Source organism: Pygoscelis adeliae, unplaced genomic scaffold, assembly GCF_000699105.1.
Source record: "Pygoscelis adeliae isolate BGI_AS28 unplaced genomic scaffold, ASM69910v1 Scaffold312, whole genome shotgun sequence".
Taxonomy (NCBI): domain Eukaryota; kingdom Metazoa; phylum Chordata; class Aves; order Sphenisciformes; family Spheniscidae; genus Pygoscelis; species Pygoscelis adeliae.
Genome location: NW_008824234.1, coordinates 1,953,790 through 1,975,641, shown reverse-complemented (window position 1 = coordinate 1,975,641; position 21,852 = coordinate 1,953,790). Strand labels below are relative to the sequence as shown.

Genomic DNA, 21,852 nt, shown 5'->3' with positions numbered 1-21,852 from the left:
GTACAATGTGAAAGTGAGAAATTACTAGTAGAGGCAACCATGAATATTTAGTTTGGGGTGTTTATTTGTATTATGCTATTTCTTCTTTTGTTATGCTGTAGCTTTAAATTCCCCTACAGCTTACTCCCTGGAGATATCATTAAATTTGGCTGATTATCCTTTATGTTCTTTTTTAAGAAGATGGAGTAACTTTTGATGTGACTGACTGACAGAAGTCCAGGGAGCCAAATAAGTTACGTTGTTTTTTTCTCTTTCTGGAGAACATATACAGCAGGAACAGGCAGTTGTTCACTGTTTCCAGGTGTCCTGTCTGGGAATACAGAGCGGACTACCTTGTTATTACTTTGGAAATTAATTATTAACATTCCTGTTAAAATCAATTTGAAGCAAGATTCAGCCCAGTGAAGGACGAGACAGTTTCTGCCACGTAACAAACTATATTCATTGTATTAAATGAATGAGCGTACTGACGGGTGCCAGAATGTCCATTGGATTCTCTCTGTTATTATGTGTTGTACATCTTCACAAATACTACTTTTGTGTTTCGTTTCCATTTTATTTTGTTCAAAAATGCATTTGTCTCCATCTTTTTATTTAACTTACAATTTTTAAACTACATCATCAACCCACAGTAATCTTTCTTAAGAAGAGGCTCTTTTCTTTTTCCCTTTCTTTGTTTCTCTCTCAGTTGAGAAGTAGTGCTCCATTTACCAGGCTGCCCAGCGATAAACTGAAAGCAGTGATACCGCCTTTCTTACCGCCCTCAAGTTTTGAGCTTTGGAATTCTGACCGAACACGACTCAGCAAAGATGGCAAAGCTGAACAGATGAGAACTGCCTGGCCACAGAGAGCGATCAAGCACGATTTTAACAGCAGTGGGAACTCTGATACAGTAAGCAAACAAAATGTGTACAAAAATACTGTGTTATGTCCAGCCCATGCTGACTGGTGAGCCACACTGTGTTTCTGATTAGAAATTACTTTAAAACCACTGTCTCAGTAATGGCTTGTCCTTTTAAGCTCTGCTGTTTAGGAAGAATACACTTCTCTGTGGAAGGAACATAAATGGAACAAAAGCTTTGTATGAAATGAAACGACTTGCTTGCTCCTAACCAGAATAAAGTTGAGCCCTAACGAATTTGCTGCAAACTGCTAAAGTGGCTGCTGGTTCCACCTATATATTTTAGTTGCCAAAGTAGGTACAGTCATTGGAGTGTGGCGGAAACTGCTCTGATTTGGAAGAAGACTAAGGGCAGAAGAAAAGAATGAAAGTTTCTCAATTTTTAGGAGCTGGGGGGGAGGAAAGAAGTATCAGAGAGACATAACATTCTGAAAGATTAGTAATAGATAAAATTGTAGCAATTAGTGATCAAGTGGGTTTGAAGGCATACAGCCTTAAAGTGCAAGTACTGTAAAAAGGGAAAAAGTCTGAATGAATTCTATTTTTTTTAATAGAAGGAGGTTGCCTGATTCTACAATGTTTTTAGTGAAAATGCAAAACAAAAGAAAATAGCTTGTTTATCTTGAGACAGGAAGCAAAGCAACCTCGACAACCTTTGCTTTCATAGTTAGAAGGAGAAAAAGGAGAAGTGCTTACTCCCCGGACTTTTAGACTCTAATAGCCAAGTGTAAAGAAGAGTTTATTTTACTAGTTCAGAACTGTATTTCATGTCAGTTCTAGAAATGGGACAATGAAGACATTTTAGGAGGAATTTTTTCGTCTTCCTTTTTTAAGTGAAAGTTAGCTTACTACCAGTAGAGGTGTTTTAGGTGGAAAAAGGTGGAGTATTAGAAGGAAAGTGATAGATCACAGGAAGGTAAATGTTCATCATCCTAAAAAAGATGATTGTAATAACATAAGTAGATAATTGGCACCCGTATATAAAATGAGGAGCAGGGGAAGTAGGGGAGGACTAGCCATCAGTCCTTCTGTGGGGAAAGAAGGGTTTTGCTAAGGGAATAGGGGGAAGGAGAGAAACCTAGTAAGTCAGAGTCAGAAGAAGTCATTTGAGCAACAGGGTAAGAAGGATGAAAAAGCTGAACTCCAAGAGTCATATGTCAGATGGTTGGGAGTGGCCAGTGGTGTAAAAGCAAAAGAATTGAAAGAGGATGTGGATGTGGCTGAGGATTTGGCTAGTCTATAGCTAGATCATTAGTGCGTCAGTTAACAATAGTCAATAAAATGGTGCAGGTAGATGTTTAGATTGAAGGGGATATGAAAATGCAAAGTTCATGTCACTTGTTGCAGCTTAGTTAGTAAGAAACAGGGAGATGATGGATGAGAAGTAGGTGGTAGCTGTTTTGTAAGATGGGAGAGACAAAACCAGGATTCTGCAGCAAAGAAGTTCCCCCCCCACCCCGCCCCACTGCTTGTAATACTGTGTATATCATATCTCAGGTGCATCGTATATGCTCATTTTGTGTTGGCCAAAGGTTAAGGAGAATTAATGACTTTATTATGGTGTCATTTCTTTTGTTGAATATATATATATTCAATGTATATCTATTCATATAAATATATATTCAATATATTTGTATATGTAAAATAAGATTATTTCTGATATCCCTTTTGTTCTTCAATGGAAGTTTGAGAACTTAATGGTAAATAAAATAGCAGTTGATCTTTGTCTTGCTCAAACAAGAAAGATGAAAATTATTTTTCTTTTTGTTTTCCAGACATCTGTTAGCAAAGGAACTAGACCAGTCAAATTACCAACATTTGCAAGAAGACCTGCATCTCCTTCAAATTCCAACAACTTCAACCATTCTCCCCATTCTTCTGCTGGATCCAATAACATTGCAGGAATTAACAGGCATGGAGGAGAACTGCATAACAGATCAGGTACCATGCTGCTTTTGTTTTTAATAAGAAAGTTATTTGTATCTGGTTCAGCTAAAAAAGTAGCGTTTGTGATGGTGGTAGAAGATAGTAAACCTTTTTGAGGGCTCCTACTGATGTATAAGCAAAACTTCTATAAATTTTGTTGGAACAGCATTGGACTTTGGACACCTGCATAAGGGAACAAGAGCCTCACATCTGTTATAGAAATCTCATAGGTTATCCCCTGTCTCAGAAAAAACATGTTGATTTTATTGAGTCCACCCACGATGGAACAGGTGGAAGCTTGTTCATTGCAACATACATTTCATAGAGCTGTCTCTTACCCATGTTGCTTGCTTTTTGTTTAAAATAAAAATTGGTTTTCCATTAAAAACAAAGTGTGTAAACAAAGCTGCAAGCATTGTATCTGGCAGCTGTAAAGACAATATGGTGAAGCAGCTCATGAAACCTATATCCAAGAGTATGAAAGTCAGCTCTGTCTGCGTATAGACAAGGCTGTCTTCTTCTGCGCTTGATTTTTGTTCCCTTTCCTGAAAGCTGCTGAACAGGACTGAACCTTACAATTATCTCTCCTACTTCATCCAGTCAGTTTTTAAAAGAGAGTGAGTGGTGGAGAGAGGTGAATTGAGAATTAACAAATATTTAAAAATGATGGTTTCCTTGACTCTGTTTTTATTTTATTTTTTTCTTAGGTGGCAGTGCAGATAATGTTTTGTCTCAGATTGCAGCCCAGAGAAGAAAAGCAGCAGGCTTACCTGAACAGAAACCCAGCCAACAGCATAGTCCAGTCCAGTCAACTCCTTCATCCACTCTGTCTGATTTACAGTGTGCTCAAATTGTTGGCAACGGGCATGTTGTAAAGGTACAGAAAAATGTAAATTTTTGTACTTCCAAATTGGCTAATTTTAATAGGTCATGTCTCAGTCATGGATGGTTGATAAATATAACTGCATGACATTGCACAGCCTAAAATGAAAGAACACCTGTTACAGTAGTGGAAACTTTTCAGCTCCACAAACCTTCCTTTTAATTACAAGTCTATAACACATCAGACCTAACAATAAAACATTATTTTGATTTAGTATTAATTTCACTCTATTTTAAAAACAGTAAATACAATACTTGATCTTAGGGTAGATCTGCACTGTTATTTTGGTTTCTTGTTATTTCTTTCTATGACCCTGATTGAGTCCAGTGTTTTATGTTAGTTATTCCTGGGCTTTACTCTGAAGTGGTATAGCTAGTTTCCCTCCAAAGGCACAACCTGAGTGCAGAACATGACATAATTTGTACCAGGATCTGCCGACCACAACAATATGTGCAAATCCAGTCTGCTCCACAAGGTGTTATTTTTAAACAGTATGAACATTAAGTTGTCATCACCAAAGTCAGGTTTTGCTCCTGAGTGCAGGCCGTATTCTCTGCACTGACTTACCTATCAATTTCCTGGAATAGATTTATCCTCATGACCTGCCCATTTTTGTGCATGTACTTTGAAGTTAACAACTGCTTTGTACAAAATTTCTAAGGATTAAGAATGTAAATCTTCAAAATCTGCAGAGACACGAGTTAGAAAGCAGCATCATAACAGAAGATGTGATACACTATTGTGAAACGTATGGGTTTATTCACACAGGGAAACATTACATTTCAGAGAGCAAGAGAAAGAAAGCAAATTATTTGTGGTTTTAGTTCTAATGTCTGGTTTTATGAAAATGTTAAAATACACAACCAAGAGCAAAATTTCTCAACTTTTTGCTTGTGTAATCTCCAACCAGCTCATTTTGCTTTGTTTTGTTTTCTTTGCATCTTTTCATGAGATTCTTCTTGAAGTTTTGCCCTAAGAAACAAAAACGGCCAGAGTATAAAATTATTACATTTGCTATCTTGTTCTGTGATGCCTTATATGGCAACAGGAAGCGATATGTATATTTAATCCATAAATATCAATGATAAATGAAGTTACAAAGCTATTCAGTGATTTAATTGAAATTTCTGGAGGACAAATTCAGAAAAAGAAAAGTGTGCAACTACCAATGCTGAAACAATTTCCATGAATAGTCACTTTGTCTCTGATCTGTGAGTCCTGATTCTGAAGGGACTACTGGTTGCTTTTCAAAGATGAGATGGGGAGCTAAAATTTATAGCTCCGCTGGACCCCCAAAAACTATGGAGTCATACTGATTCTTTGGCACATGATAATCTTTCCTCCCTTTCTATTCCACGTAACTGCTCCCCGGGTTATAAATGATCTATCTCTTTCTCTCCTGTAGACAAAGCCACTTTATTATCCTCTTCACTCATTAAAGTCTCCTCTACTGAACAGCTACCAAATGCTTTTTCTTTCAGAAGTGGTCTGACCAATATATTTCTAATTAAACTCTCAGCAGTTCCTCTCAGCTTGTTTTTATCTTGGAAATAATTTCAGAAGAGCTCCTTGTGTGCCCCAGAAAATCTTATTTTTCTCCAGTTATATTAGTTAGCCTATTAAGAGATAATACCTGTGCCTGTGAGCTTTGGGCTGCAGATCTTGGGGCCTGTTCCTATAACAGTGCTGCTACTAAGGAGTTTAACTATTATTCCCACTCACAGTGGAAGACAGTAGGAGATAAAGAAGTAGTGAGGTGCAATGCCCTGCAGATCATCTTCTGGGAAGGCAGTTCATCGTACTGTTGAAAAGATTTTTAAATAAAAATGATGCCAGTATGTTGGAAAGGCAACAGCTCTTTCAGTGCTCTTTGCTTAGATGTCTAGATGAATTTCAGTCTATCCACGAGTAACAAAACATGTAATCAGTGTGGATCTTGCTATAGGTGCTCATGTATCACATGTCTGAGGTGACTTTTAGGACATCAGTGTCTGTTGGGAGTACACAATCACATACAGATCCACGCTGGCTGCAAAAGCTTAAACAGTCTACTTTGTTGTTGTAATCAACAACATAAATGCTGAAAATTTAATGTCTATATCCATTGTGGAAATGCTTGTGCCCTCTCATTAGGATCATGCTGTCTAAACTTGGAAATAGCTCATCTAAAAATGCAGCGATGTTACACTGATCAATTTGCAAAAGTTATCCATGAGGCGTGGGATTGTACAAGCCTTAAAGAAAGGAGAAGGAAAACTGAATAACAATTTACAGGGGGATGTAATTTAAATAAATGTAGTCAATGCGCTAGAGAGGGAAGGCCATTCTGAAACACAAATGGCCAATAACAGAATACAGGGAAATTTGGGACAAAAAATTGAAATGAGTTCACAATGCTCTTCAGAGACCTCTCAAATTTGTATCATGCTACGTTATTTCTAGTCAATTCAGTGCGGGGCTAAGTAGGTAGTACATTCTGGCATAGGATAGAGTAATGGAAGAATGTTACCACTCAAATCAGTTTTATCTTTTTATTCTGCATCTCTTTCATTAAGTAGAAAAGTTCCATTTATGCTGTAGCACAGAAGCAAAATTGTAGAGAGGCAGGAACCACTGTCATTGTCCCTTCTTGCCTTGTTACCCAGTTCAGCTTTTTTCTTGGGTTTTTCTTGTAGCAGCCTGACTGACAAAAGGTATTTTAAGTTAAACTCTGAATTCAGGAATCCAGGAGAAAATCACCTAAGACTTCTTTTTAGGTCATGTAATGCAAACATCGAAATGTGTGAAGGGATACATAGATTGAGGAATTTAGGAGATGAGGTACATTAACTTGTTTTGGAAAAGACTGATATACATACATATATATTCTTATTCCTCATTTTAATTCATCTATTTTCCTGTTTTCCATGCCTCTGAATGTATTGAATATTTGCAAAATATTTAATAAATGTGAATCCTTTGACTCATGTTAGGTAATAACAAGTTTAGGGGTTGACTGGAAACTTTCATTCCAGTGCAGCAAGGGGTTTAAATGCACCTGAAACTTAGTTTATGCTTGCTACATGTTTCTGGTTAATCCAGCATGAAGTGCTACTTTAAATTAGCATCTGATATACTTTGAAAAGCTTTAATTGAGGCTTTATTTATTTAATTAAATATCTGAATGAAAAAGACCTGTTTTCAGAGTCGAAGTAATTTCAGCTTTTATAAAAAGATTAATTGTAGTGCTTGTATATAGTATTGCTTTATAAGAAATAATTTTCCTATTCCAAAATTACAGCCTTAATAAATGTATTTTTCTTGATGAATTTAAGGGGACAGACTCTCACCTGGGATAAATCAGTATTGCTCCAAATATTGCAGTATGAATCAGGCAGAAGCTTCTAGTTGTGACTACATGCTCTGCAGAAATGATATGCAACTTAAGTAATACTGAAGCATCATATATAGGTAAACACTTTTTTTTAAAAACTGAAATGATTATATGATTAACTACAGCAAAAACTGGAGATGAACAAAAGACCTCCATCTGGGACTTCATCTACGTCTAAAAGCACATCACCAACTCTCACACCTTCCCCATCACCCTCCCCGTCTCCTAAGGTTCACAACGCAGAGTCCTCTCTCTCTTCTTCTCACAGACAGGCCAAGAGCAATGGTTCCAGCAGTGGTACTATTACAGAAGATGGTGAGTAGGTCACTGTAATTATAGGATATTCATTCATCAAGAGCTTATTTTTAACTTTAGGTCATCAGAAAGGATAATAATGTTATGACTTGTCCAATAAGATTGGAAAAATTAAGTTGAACTTTTAGGTCTAAACAACAACACTTTATTTTAAAAAGTCATGTTACTGCATTGGAAGCAGGATATCAATTACTTTGTTTTCTTCCTTAAACATCTCAAAAAAAGTGAAAAAAATAACATGACTCAGAATATTTTAAATAAGAGATGGAGGTACCTTTTATCTGGTTTCCGCAAGAGGCACTTTGTACTATTTTGGTTTTTTTGAAAGTGTCTGTATTGATTTTGTTTTGTTTTCCTTTGTGCTAACTTTGGCTATTGACACTGTACTTCCATTTGACACTAAATGTCAAGCAGGCAGGTCCTGCTTGACCAACCTGATCTCCTTCTATGACCGGGTGACCCGCCTAGTGGACGAGGGAAAGGCTGTGGATGTGGTCTACCTGGACTTCAGTAAGGCCTTTGACACTGTCTCCCACAGCATTCTCCTCGAGAAGCTGGCGGCTCACGGCTTAGACAGGTGTACTCTGCGCTGGGTCAAAAACTGGCTGGACGGCCGGGCCCAGAGAGTTGTGGTGAATGGAGTTAAACCCAGTTGGCGGCCGGTCACGAGCGGTGTTCCCCAGGGCTCAGTTTTGGGGCCGGTCTTGTTCAATATCTTTATCAATGATCTGGACGAAGGGATCGAGTGCACCCTCAGTAAGTTTGCAGATGACACCAAGTTGGGCGGCAGTGTTGATCTGCTGGAGGGTAGGAAGGCTCTGCAGAGGGACCTGGACAGGCTGGATCGATGGGCCGAGGCCAACTGTATGAGGTTCAACAAGGCCAAGGGCCGAGTCCTGCACTTTGGCCACAACAACCCCATGCAGCGCTACAGGCTTGGGGAAGAGTGGCTGGAAAGCTGCCTGGCGGAAAAGGACCTGGGGGTGTTGGTCGACAGCCGGCTGAACATGAGCCGGCAGTAGAAGGCCAACGGCATCCTGGCCTGTATCAGCAATGGTGTGGCCAGCAGGAGCAGGGAAGGGATATTGCCCCTGTACTCGGCACTGGTGAGGCCGCACCTCGAATGCTGTGTTCAGTTTTGGGCCCCTCACTACAAGAAGGACATTGAGGTGCTGGAGCGTGTCCAAGGAATGGCCATGAGGCTGGTGATGGGTCTGGAGAACAATTCTTCTGAGGAGCGGCTGAGGGAACTGGGGTTGTTCAGTCTGGAGAAGAGGAGGCTGAAGGGGGGAGACCTCATTGCTCTCTACAGCTACCTGAAAGGAGGTTGTAGCGAGGTGGGTGTCGGTCTCTTCTCCCAACTAACAAGCAATAGGACGAGAGGAAATGGCCTCAAGTTGCGCCAGGGGAGGTTTAGATTGGACATGAGGAAAAATTTCTTTGCTGAAAGAGTGGTTAAACATTGGACCAGGCTGCCCAGGGAAGTGGTTGAGTCACCATCCCTGGAAGTATTTAAAAGACGGGTAGATGAGGCGCTTAGGGACATGGTTTAGTGGGCACGGTGGTGTTGGGTTGATGGTTGGACTCGATGATCTTAGAGGTCTTTTCCAACCTTAATGATTCTATGATTCTATGATAGAGAGAGGTGATATTTGACTCGCTTTCTATCCTTCTATCATGGTTTAGCTGTAACGTATTGACTGCTGGAGAAAATCCTTTTTCATTTTAGTTAGTGCCATTTTATAATGATGGCTTGATAATGTGAAGAGTTGTCGGTTTAGAAATATATAAAGGGAAGAGAACTCGCTGCTGGATAACAAGGGGAATTCCCCAAGCTATCAGCTGTTCTAATCTCGCCTGGTGAAGCTGGGCTTTGTGACTGCACAACTAGTGCCATGATACAGTGAGTTTCCTCTGTAGCAGAGGGATGGGTTGTCAGAAGCCTAAGTAGTTCTGGGTTCATTGTGCTTGTAAGCTTTCGTACTTAAGTGGTCCTTTAATTCAAGGGCTTCTCTTACCGTGATTTGATTCAGCAGCAACAGTACAAATGCTCATAGGCCCAGCAGTAATCAGAAGAATAAGTACAGAAGGCCTGCAACGTTAACTTTTCTTTTTCTTTCAAGTAAACTTAATTAGAAAATTGATTTACATTGAACATTACTGTGAAGGAATAGTAGGCAGCAGGGTTCAGAGTTGTGTGTGGTTTCTTTTTAGGCAACCACTTGGTGGACCATCAACAGCTTGTCCCTATTCTGAGAACCAGTGATGTGGAGAATCATGAAAGACGAAACCATGCGAGAATAAAAGGAGGCTCTGAAAACTTGGAGAAAGGTAATCTTACCCTACTACTACAGAGTAGTACAAAAGAGGTGCTAAATAGGAGTAATGTGGCAGAAGTAGTACTCCAGCTTTCTCCAGGAATGTAGGAGTGTAAGGAGACAAGATACGAATAGAGCAAAAGAAAGACTTAGTGAAAACGCAAAGGAGAAACAATATGTTATGCAAGAGTTGTAAAACAGGGAGGTTTCAGGTTTTGTTCAATCTTAATGTATGATACAGGTGAAAGAGGAAAAGAAAACATGAAAGGCTACAGCTCAAAGCATTGTCTCTGTGTGTGAAAAGTGTTAGATGTTATAGTTGTTTATGACAGCAAGGCTCTGGGCTCAGAGACCCTGAAAGTTTCTTCCCATTTCACAACCTATAATTTAAGCACACCAGTATGATGAAAAATGAGAAGGCTAACTAACAACCTAAAAGAAAAAAAGGTTGATAATATATCTAAGAATTTCTAATGAAACTTTTACTTTTTTTCTGTAAGATGATATTTTTCGTCAAACTGCATGGAGAAGTTCTCATGCTATGTTTTTAAAGCTGGTTACCTTTTCCCATGGATTAACCTCAGTTAGGGTGCTACAGCTTTTAGACTGAAACGATGCCAACCTTTAGTGGAATAGTGACGTCTTTACAATGAAAGTGAGTTTATATGGGGATTATTAAATATAGCTTGGTTGTGTAATGTAATCATTCATGTTCTTCATTTTGACTTTGACTCCTTAGTTTAACTGACCACTTTGGTACTTCGGGGGGCGGGGCAGAATTAGTCACCTGTGACAGCAAAGCAACAAAAATAAACAGAGTCCTTAGTTGAGAGAGGTAGTGTGTAATTGAGAGAGGTAATGTGGTGGCGGGTTGTTCTAAAACTGCACTTACGCTTTTTAACTGGCTAATCACATTTTAAACGTGTGGGAAGAGTCACTGTCAGGTCCTCCAACTTTTAATTTCCTTAGACTTTGAGAGAAAACCCAATATCCAGTGCTGTTAGCCTTGGAAGGTAAGCTTATGAAACTTAATTTCTGCACAGATTCCATCTTAGCTGGACTTCAGCTATCTGTGTTCAAGATGCCTGGATGTCAGGCATTTAAGGAGGAGAGGTATATGTACTGTTGTTGTATCAGTGTTTTGAATGAGCAGCTGGGTGGTTGCTTGCTCTACACTTTGCCCTCCTGGATCGTGACGTGGAAATATGCTGTTCAGTTCATTGCCTGCTTGAGGAGTTTTGCTGTCTAACCTGCATGATCTGGGTCAGCCATCTGGGGCCAAGCACCTGCGGTTTAGGCATTGAAGTGCCTGAGTTGTCCCTAGTGGTTTGGTTTTTTAAGATCCTTTTAATGAGGAAGAAAGGGCAATACAACAGAAAGATTTTATCCTAGCAAGGTAAGACTAGATGGAATTACAGTACATGGAAGTTGGTGAGAACACAATAAGCCAGTATTTTAATTTCTGATGCAGAGTAAATGTGATTGGGTTTTTCTTACCATATATCACTGTGTGGAATATATGTTTTAATATATATTTTCAGCAGTTAACAGTGCAGAAATCACTAAAATTTTTCCTGATCCATGGGGGGTGTGTGTTTTCTTTTTCTTTTCTATTATTACAGATGAGCTGACTGGCATCCTTAAAAAATTGTCACTTGAGAAATATCAGCCTATTTTTGAGGAACAAGAGGTATGTCTTTTTTAAAAGATTTATTTTTTACCATTTCAGAAAAAGTAGGGTGCGACACACATTGCATCAGAATTGTGATCCAGAATCTCAAATTTAAAGTTTTACAACCATTTCTGGTTGCAGAGAGGACCTTGAAACATGGACCAAGCGGTATTCATGGCGTTCTCCAGGATACTGCAAATGTCAGTGCTTTTTACACTGAAACTACAATTTTGATACAGATAGGTGCTTCAGATTTTTTTTTTCCCCTCTCTGTTTTTACACTCTACTTTTTCTATATATGTCTATATCCAATTTGGCTGAACAGTTTATAGGACATACTGTATCATCCCTGGAATCACAGCTGGAACCTCATTTGCAGATGGAGAACAGCAGGGTGTGAGTCACCAAGATGTCTGCTTTCTCTTCTTTATCCGCCTTGAATAAGCAACAGGAGAATTAAATTGGAGAACCTAAGCATCATTGTAGATGAGGCCTGTGACAGTGACTTGCCTGAAGGATGCAATGAAAGGAAACATTGCTGAAAATCAGTAAAATTAATTCATTACAGTGTTTAAGACAGTATCAGATCTGAGCGATAATTGTGTGTTTGTTTGGCCAAAGGCAGAGGGTAGCGAATGGACATACAATAAATTGACATTGCTGCAGAGTTCCGGATTCAGCACAACAAACACAATACGCTGGGCTTATTATCTGTTCCCCTACATGATAGGGAAGGGAGCATTTTATAGAAACGAGTGTGCTCTTCGTGTGAAGGTTATATCAATATGAAAAGTTTTAGATGTTTGTTCTTATCACAGCCTTACGGATGTGTTGATATAGTAAAAACTGATATATGAATAAACCCTAGGTTTTCCTCAGGAGACACTGGAAAAGTACACGCAATGTTCTGAAATTCAAAAAATACTTGCGGGGGGGGAGGGGGAAGAAAAGAAAAGAGAGAAATCTTAGGCTTATTCAGCTAGCTGCTACTGTAAGTAGAGGAATTTTTGTGGAGAGTATATATTTTGTATTGATAGAGCTTGTCTGAAAAAAGTTAAAAATCCATTAATATTTTAAATATACTGTCATAATTAATTGAATTATTAACAGCGGATTTAAAACCTGACAATGCTGGTAAAGTGGGTAGCATTTGGTGCTGGTAATTCATTAAAAATTTTTGTGTGCACAATATTTACAGTAAGTCTATACAATTAAAAAAACCCCGAAACACTTTTAAGCTGTAATAGTGAATCTTTGCCTAGGTAAATTGGTCTTGCCTTTTTTTCCTTTTTTTTTCATATGCAGGTGGATATGGAAGCCTTCCTTACACTTACTGATGGTGATCTGAAAGAGCTGGGTATTAAAACCGATGGATCAAGGCAGCAAATTTTGGCAGCTATTTCTGAACTGAATGCAGGAAAGGTACATTTTGAAGTACTGTACTTAGTAAATTAATTCAAGGTTTGCTTATATTGTTAATTCAACATACATTTCAAAATTCAGTTGCAGATGTTAGTTAGAAAAGCCAGATGAATGTCTTCCAAACAAAATATTTAATGTATTTGATTAGTGAAAAATATCTTCCGTTGTGGTACTCCCTGTTCTCTTTCATTAACTCTTTCCTAGTTCAGTGACTGTACAGTTCTTTTACAGAGTATTGGAAGTTATATCAGAAGCTACTGGTAACATAAACATTGGCAATATTGCAGTTACTGGATATTGATTTCACTGATGCTAAAAAGAATCCTCTGGCCACTATAGTCCAGCTAGAGAATATAATGTAAAAGGAAATGTCCCCTTTGTTTTGCCTAACAGTTTTTGATTTCTCTGTGATTCGGTAAATAGCACTTGTCTCATTCCTTACACTTCTGTTGCCTTTTAATTTTGTATTGACAATGAGCAGATTTGCTAAGAATGGCATACAGTAAGCAATGTTCTTGTCGGAGGGATTATGGACTGGAGCATGTCTTTAATTAGGCCTGCTGACACTTCTCAGCTGCTTTTTCAGTTTTGAGGTCCATTCTCTCTCCAATACTGGAAGCTCGGATAAACAAAACATAAAGATAATTTCCCCAAGTTAAGATCAACCAGCAGCAAGTGATGAGGCTAAAAATTAGGGGAGGTGGATGATGCTCCATGCTATAAAGCTATGAAGAAAATAATGAAAATTTTTTATTGCTGTCTGGTAGTTTCAGGAAAAGATTACTATCAGGTTTTCTACATATCCAGGAGGTAAGGATTTGTTATTATTTATTTTTTAAACAGAAATTTAAGAATACCTTGTTTTAATTTATTGTGCTTTTACAGGGACGAGAGAGACAGATTTTACAAGAAACTATACACAACTTCCACTCTTCCTTTGAAAGTAGTGTTAGTAACACACGACCTCCAGGTCATTCCCAGTGTAAGTAGCACCTGAAATTAATTGAAAAATGTATGGATACTTTTAATTAATAGTGGCTAGAAGACAGAATGTGACAAACAAGCCAGTTAACTGCTTTCTGGGTTAATGATTGATGTGTGTCTGTGTCTTTTGCTGAGACTGTAGAGAAGATTTCAAGGTAAAAACGTAGAGTTATCTGTAAGATTTTTACACACACTTCAGTACTGTCTGAAGTAAGCATAAGATTTTTGTTACGCATTACTAAACACATAAAATGGATGTAAGTATAGCAAACTATAGTATACAGCATACTGTATACAGTGTGTGTATATATAGCAGCAGTGGGAAGTGCGTTTCTGTATGATACATAATTTACTTTTGCATACTTTTTATAGGAGACAATTTTCTTTAGTGTGATCAAGTAGATTAAATATATTCAAGGTTTACAATTTAGTATACTGGCGTAGACAGCTATGTTAATTATGTATTTATGTATGTATGCATTTAGTTATTTTGTAATATTTTTATATGATTGTCTATAGTCGGTTCCTTTAGAATACATCTATTCCAACCACCAGCATTAACTGCTAGCCATTGCTGGAGAAACTGCCTTTTAAAATGTACTGTCTATAATCAAAATGTACAGAAAGGTGTTGCTGACGTGTAACAAATGAATACATTTACTACAGTCACCCCTAGATATAAAAGTTGCAAATCTCTGTCCTGCCAGCCACCTGAACCAAAGACAGATATGCATCTGTTACTCAGGGTTAAGGAATGGGGCAAAACCTAGTCATATGTCTATTTCTGGATCCATGTTTTAGGAGGAACATGAAAGCTATTGAATGGCCTCGAGAAATTCACCATGTTAAAGTGCCTCTTACTCTCCTTCAGTTGCTTATTCTGCTGCTTACATAAACTCACAAAATCATTTCATTTGTTTAGTGGCTATGTTAAATAATATTTCAGGTTTTGTATGCTTTAGGAGGCCTTAATAATGAGCAAGTCCTAGTTCCAATCTCAGTCAGCTGAATATCACTAGACATGTGAAAGCAGGTGCTAACTGTAGTCCTACTGCTGTGTTGGGGAAAACTGGGCATTGCTGGGGTAGTTAGTCAATGTGGGCTACTTTCTGTAGAGTCTGCTTGGCTGAAAGCCACTATCAGGTGTCGCGGTATGCATTGTGCAGCTTACTTGCCATTCTCAGAGTAGTCAGCATGTATGGGAACTTCTGGATGTCTCTTGATAACATCCCAGACTTGAAGAGCCTCTTCTGTAGGTACTAGGTGAGCAGAAGCTGCTATTTGGGATTTGATAACATGGTGCAATGAACTGGAATTACGCATACAGATGTAACGAGTCTCCAAGCAACTTGCTGAGCCTAACCACTGAGCTTAAAAGTGTCTTGAAGACAGCAAAAGGATGGTAATGGTGGCATAGAGTTGGGGAGAACGTCCTTTTGTAAGAATGGAGGCAACAGTTGCTCCTGCTGACCAGCTGACGAGATGCTGCAAGGAGGCTGCCGTCAGAGATCTAGCTTTTGGGTTTTTGTATGTGAGAGCTCCATGAAATAGATTTGGCTGTGAAACAGCAACAGAAGCACTAGCAGAGAAGGAAGAGGAAGAGAACATGTAGATAAAAGAAGTTTCTGCACCAGGTAAGCTTTTTATTGTAAAAAGTAGCAGTGGGACCCTTATGCAGTCTCTGGAACTTGAAGTAATTTCCAGGAATGTCTAATATTTTAGAGCATAAGAGCAGCTGTACAGAGTCAGATCCAAGATCCATACAGTTGTGTTCAGCTTTTTCATCCGGTCTCATTTGACATTGGTGTGAAGAGCTGCTTGCTTTCGTTTGCTGTGAACTTGCCATGTCCTGACTTCTTTTGCTTCATCCTACTGGATCAGAAGATACAGTGGACAATTGTTTCCTCTTCACTGCCTCCATGCCACTGATGATTTTACAGATATCTGTGATACTCTTCCTCAAGCATGTTTTTTCCAAATGGAAGACTTACCGGCTGCTTAAACATTCCCTATACCATAGTTTTTCTGACCTCTTTTCCTTTTCTACTATATCCCTTCAGACTTGGAGATACCAGCCTAGCATGCAATATTCAAGATGTAGGCATACCGTGGATTTACACGTGACAGAGTGATGTTTGTTTTTTAGTTGTGTTCTCTCTTTTCAGTTCTCTTGCCCTTTCCTAGTTATTTCTAGTACTCTGCTTTTTTGACTATAACTGAAGACTGAATTGGTATTAATTAGAACTACCTCTTATAACCCAGCTCATCTACTGAGTTTGAGCTCAGAGCCTATCATTTTATATAACCACTCATACATCGTTTTTTCCGTATGCCTTACTTCATATTTATCTTCATCAAATTTTGTCTGCCATCTTATTGTTTGGGCACTGATGTCTCATGAAGTCCTTTTGCCAGTCTTCTGTTTGCCTTTTTATTTATATGGATAACTTAGGAAAGTTTGTCACTTCACTCTGTATGCCCTTTCGAAATCATATATTGAATATCCTGAGTCCTCATGCAGATCCCTATGAAATGCTAGTGGTGAATCTCTCTCTACTATGGAAAAAGTCACTGTTTACTCCCACCTTCTGTCCTCTGCCTTCCTAACCGATTATTTATCCACACAAGAAATTTTCTTTTTACCCTGTGGGTTCTTCATTGTCTTAAGAGCCAGCCTTGGACCTTGTGAAATGCCTTGTAAAAATCCAGGCATCAAGTGGACCTCTTTTGTCTCCAAGACTGTTGGCGCCTTCAAGGAATTCCAGTAGGTTGGTGAGGCAAGACTTTTCAAATCCCTTTTTGATTGTTTTGCACTAAATTTCAGATTCTTTGTTATAGCTTATGCTAATCTGCCTGGTACTACCGACCATCTCGCTGTTCTGTGTTTCCCTGGATCTCCTCTTGAACCATTAAAAAAAATTAGCATCATTTTTATCACTTCTCAGTTATGTGGCAATTTAAAGAAGAACCTGTGCTCTGTACTCAGCAGCTCGGCTGCTTAATCCTTGTGTTCCTCTAAAACATCTGGCTTAACAGTTTGTTATTGTTTGCTTTGTGTATTTGTTTCATAACCTTTTTTACCAATACTTCAGATTAAGATACCTTGGACTCCCACATAAAGAAGGCTTCTGAAATGGGAACCTTCCCAAGCTTTTCCATGGTGAATACATTTAGTTTTTCTGATGTGAACTTACTTCTCGAGCTCATTACAGTCTAATCATTGATTGGCATCATGGCATCTGTAACTGGCTGCCTCCTGTGATGTGTTTGAAAAGTAATATGTGAATTTTTTATGCTTTTTGCATGGTTCACAACCACTGGTTTCTCTACAGCTCTTCTAGGAGCCTATCTGGACACCATTAGCAGGAAAGCCACTTCATGGTTTGCCCTTTTAGAAAGCTAGATGTAGCTCACAGGATAATAAAAACATCCTGCTCTTCCAGCTGTGTCACTGTCACTGTTTTCACACCTATCACTGTGATTTCCTCAATATTTTGAGTCATTTTAAAAGCTCAATACCTAAAACGGAGTGGCTGCCAGCGTAGCTCTGCTTTTATGAAGTTTCCAGCCTATAGGGATGTAAAGAAGATAATGAAATACAATCCGAATGTATCCATAAGACTCAGAAATGAAAAAGCAGGGGAAAAGAAACTAAATCCTCACTTACTGGAAATGTATCTTATAATTGTGGGAGGTCTGTAGGCTGACTGCCATCACCAAGCTTGCGAATGTCTACAGCTTCTACACTCTTCCCCTTCCATAGCTCCAATGCCCACTTAGCTTCGGTTCCCCCCAAAATGCCCCAATCCACACTGCCCAGGCTCAGCCCCTCCCCTGCTGCCACTGGGTCAGGAGCTGTTGCTGCTCATGAAACCTGGTATGAGATGGCAGGCAACAGAAATAGAAAAGCATCTAGATGAGTGTTTCTAGAATGGAAAAGAGAACTGCAGTGATTATCTATGTTTACACTTCTAAGGAATGCAGTAGAAGGAAAACAATGAGAGGCAGAAAAAGTAAAAGCAAGACCATCAGAAGTAGAGGATTGAAATTGGTATAACCAATTTCACACAACAGGCTTGTTTAGGGAAGATACTAGAGTTTCTTCTCGATGTTTTTTTGGCAGTTCAAAATCAATTGCTGGCTTGTATCCTCAGCTAGCTTCTGGTTGAGCACCTCCTGCTGAGGTCATTGCTTCTGAACTAGCTGTGATACTACAAGAGCTCGTAGAAAAGTTGTTGAGTGTTTGCTGGGTTTCGGCAGATGAGCTATTTCAATTATAATAAAGGTCACAGTTGGGAGAAAGATTCCTTTGTACGTCAAGTTGCTGTGTCATCCCTGGGGCTGGAAGCGAGACGATTCTGCTTTGCGGAAGACAACAGGCTTTGACATACATTTGTTTTCTGTCAGAAGGATACTGAGACCGCTTCCTCCCCACCCCACGCCAGCGATACTAGGTTAGGCTGTGGGAGCTCCATATTCCAGTCCTTGCCTGAACTGCATAAGGCAGATGACTGCCCTACCTGCAGTAAAAATAATTCAGTGGGTACTGGACACGTAAGCCATTAGGTTCGAGGGCACCATAGATCTTGTCCCTATTCTGAACAGGCAAACAGTACATGCATGGAGAGTGTTGCCTCCATCTCTTTTTTTAACGGAAATGAATTGGTGACCTTCAGAAAATTCTGCCAAAATGAATTCATTGCAAGAGTGAATGTTACGGATTTTTTTGACGCTTTGGTAGTTTTCAAGGGAAAAAAAAATACGGCTTGGAAAATTGCCAATGCATGCTAATCACCCTGTCCTTGATAAGAGAAACTACTAGGAAGATACTGCTTCTTTATAACTCAGTGAACTGTGTCAAACAAACACAGAGTTAGCTTGCTGCTTCACCATTTAAATTTAGAGCAGATGACCAGCGCGTGGAGGCATGAGGCACAGCGACTGCTCTGAGGAACAAAACATGCCTCCTTTGTCTGGACTCCCAACTTCAATGAAACAGCAAGTGGCAGCGTGAAGTCCAGATTTCTGAGGAAACTGGATTTAAGAAATTATATCACCCTGGGAAATGTTTATGTTTGTAGTTTGAGGTGACCTTTTTGCTTACATGATTCTAGTAAAAGAGAAAATCAGACTTTTTGAACGCCTAATTGCCAGGACTAATTGTTTAGGGTTTTTTTTTTTTTTTTTCTCGTTTCTTTTGTTTGTATTAATATTTCAGGTTGGAAAAATATCCAAAAACAAAAAGAAAAAACTGAAGAAAAAACAGAAGAGACAAGCTGAGCTGTTAGAAAAACGCCTGCAGGAAATAGAAGAACTAGAGCGAGAAGCCGAAAGGAAAAAAATAGAAGAAAATGTAACTTCAGCTGTACCATCAAATGAACAAGAAGATGAGTACCACCCAGAGGTGAAACTAAAAACAGCTGATATAGAAGAGGTAGTAGATGAAGAACCTGGAAATGATGATGGTTAGTATTACTTGCTTTTATTGACCCTGAATTTACAGTTTCAGAGGGGAAAGTAATTGCAGCATTGCATCTGGTGCAATGAACAAAATCTCCAAACTCTCCTAGATCGTTAAGTTTCATTTTCTCCTGTAGGTCAAGTCATAGCTACAAAGTCTAAAAAGGAAAAGGCAAACCTACTGTAGAAGTGAAGAAAAACATAATGATGAACTTTTTTTTTTTGTTTTTTTTTTTTTTTTTTGGGGGGGGGGGGGGGGGGAGTGTCAAGATTCATGCAGTCATCAAGTGGCTAATTAAAGGGTTGAACAGATCTGGCAACGGTCTGCAGGTTAGTTGAAAGAAATGACACCAAAGGAGAGAGAGCTGCATCTCAACACAGACTTGCCAAATCAGAAACGAAAAGCTGAAAAAAGTTCATGTGGATTCTATGAAACTCTATGGGAAAAAAAAGGAGCAAACCAACTGAAATGATTTGTTCCAGAAGAGTAGAAATAAAATCCCATATGCTAGTTATAATACATATGTAAGGAAGTGTTACATTTTAGATCTGTGATAAAAAATGGAAACAGTTATGGAGTTCCCTTGCCCAAGTCTGGGGCTTGTAACAGAATTTGCCATTTCTACAAAGATCACATGAAAAAAGCAAGAGAGCATCCAAGGTTTATACTCTGAAGGACACAATCTTCTTTTTCTCCTAGGGCATTTCTTAACCTCGTCATGAAAATTAACAAAGATTTGTTGGAGGTAAAGCTAACTGCCAGTAGCTTAGTTTACCTTCTAATATCAAGTTTATTGAAATGCTCGAAAGAAAAAGATGAGCCTCGTCACTTGGTATAGGCATCCAGCTGCTCTCCCCCACCTAAACATAACACTTCTCTTATAACAGGTGGGAAGAGAACACCCCAACATCTGGCAGGGGCACTGAACAAAGGGAGGATTTAGATATCAAAAGAATAAACTGAATATTCTCCAGATACAAGTTAAATGAAGAGTAACTACGCCTAAGATGAAAAAAGAATATGATACTATATGATGCATATAATGAATATGATAATATTCATTCTATAATTCTTTGCGGAAATTCTGGTCTTCCGGTTTCTCTTTACATATGATAGTATGATGCATATTGAGACGTCTGTACACATACGTATCTGCAGATACATACATAGGTATTTTAAAAGATGTGACACAATAAAGTGGAAGAGAGTGGGGAGTTGTTTGTACATTTACTTTCTACTTTTGGATTCAGAGTCAAAAATATCAAATGGAAGTTATCCAGAGGGAGGGAGTTACAGAGATTGCAGAGTGAGAAGTAAAAATGGGAGCAAAACCAATATAGACTTGCAAGTAAAAATCATACAGGATTCAGGTGGTCACTTGCTGGAAAGGTACACATTGAGAAAACAGAGATACTGGAAAGGTTTGTGGCAGTAGATGACCTTTTCACACGTGACTTTGACTTTTCATACCTTCTTCGCACAGGAAGGGGCTTAAGATGAGTAAAATGAATTACAGGGTCAAATTGTTGGAGTCTGGTATAACAATGATACTGGGAAATGTGGGCCTGTTTCTGGTAGTTGTGGAATTAGTCTGTCTTCTTTAAAGCTGTGAGTCTTGCTGGTGGCAGTTTTTCAGATTTTTTTTTTTCTTTTACAGCACCTGGCTGCTCTATAAAACCACAAGAAGCTGTTTCTCCTAAAAGGTAGCTACTGGAAAAAAAGATTTTTTTCTTATGGTGAAGTTTTGCATCTAGCTGAGTAAATCCAAGTGTACAAATGAAAATTTGAAAAGTTAGTCCTGACTACACCTGTATAGGACTTTCTGCAGTAATGTACCTAAAATTTGAATCCAACGCAGAATCAAAGAAAATAATAAAGAGATTGCTTTTATAGTTCAGCCTAAGTGTTGAATTGTTCAAGACGTCAGTGGTCTGGATTTGAGAAGAACGAAGTCAGAAGAGCAGGAAGAATGAATGACCATATAAGAAGATCGATGTTTTCATTCTACTCTTGCCCATAGATGAAGAACCCATAGGAGGCCTACAAGGACACAGTCAGGAACAACAAAAGCATGGAAGAAGGCATGAAAACCACCACGAATTATGAGAGCTTCTACATGGAGAAATATATAAACCGAATATGCCTCTATTGACTGGATACAGATAAAGGAGTCCAAATGGAAAATGTAATGGTTTCATGAGAAGGAATATAAAGGAGAAGGAATGCTGCGTTCTTCATTAACCAACATACACTTTATCTATTCAATATTAAGAGGTTAGAACAGCAGTGAAAGTAAATATGAAATACCTATTTGTAAAAATAGCACTTTATTTAAGGAAATGCATAATCTGTCACCAATATTTAAACAGAAATAGTGTTAAAATATTTTATATTGCTGATCGGTTGTTTTGAGAATAAAACCATTTAACTGATATTGCCTGGGTTTTTTTGAACAGTAACACTAGCAGGTCCTTAAAATATATTTTTATAACCTGATTTTTGTAATAATTTTGAAAGGACTAGTTACAGTAATTATGAGTGGAAGTAATTTTCTGCTTAGTAAATACAAATTTTTGTGGAGCAATTAAAATACAAGT

General features: G+C 38.6%; 1 protein-coding gene across 1 annotated transcript in view; it reads left to right on the top strand.

The window, feature by feature from the left end:
- Positions 1-21,631, top strand: part of ANKS6 (ankyrin repeat and sterile alpha motif domain containing 6) — a 42,921-nt gene extending 21,290 nt beyond the window's left edge. The window contains exons 9-17 of the mRNA XM_009334965.1: positions 689-892; positions 2,677-2,842; positions 3,535-3,704; positions 7,209-7,398; positions 9,613-9,729; positions 11,339-11,406; positions 12,694-12,810; positions 13,696-13,792; positions 20,913-21,631. Of these exons, the coding sequence (XP_009333240.1) occupies positions 689-892; positions 2,677-2,842; positions 3,535-3,704; positions 7,209-7,398; positions 9,613-9,729; positions 11,339-11,406; positions 12,694-12,810; positions 13,696-13,792; positions 20,913-20,962 (1,179 nt within the window). The 3' untranslated portion in view covers positions 20,963-21,631. The remainder of the gene's footprint in view (positions 1-688; positions 893-2,676; positions 2,843-3,534; positions 3,705-7,208; positions 7,399-9,612; positions 9,730-11,338; positions 11,407-12,693; positions 12,811-13,695; positions 13,793-20,912) is intronic.
- Positions 21,632-21,852: the final 221 nt, after the last annotated feature.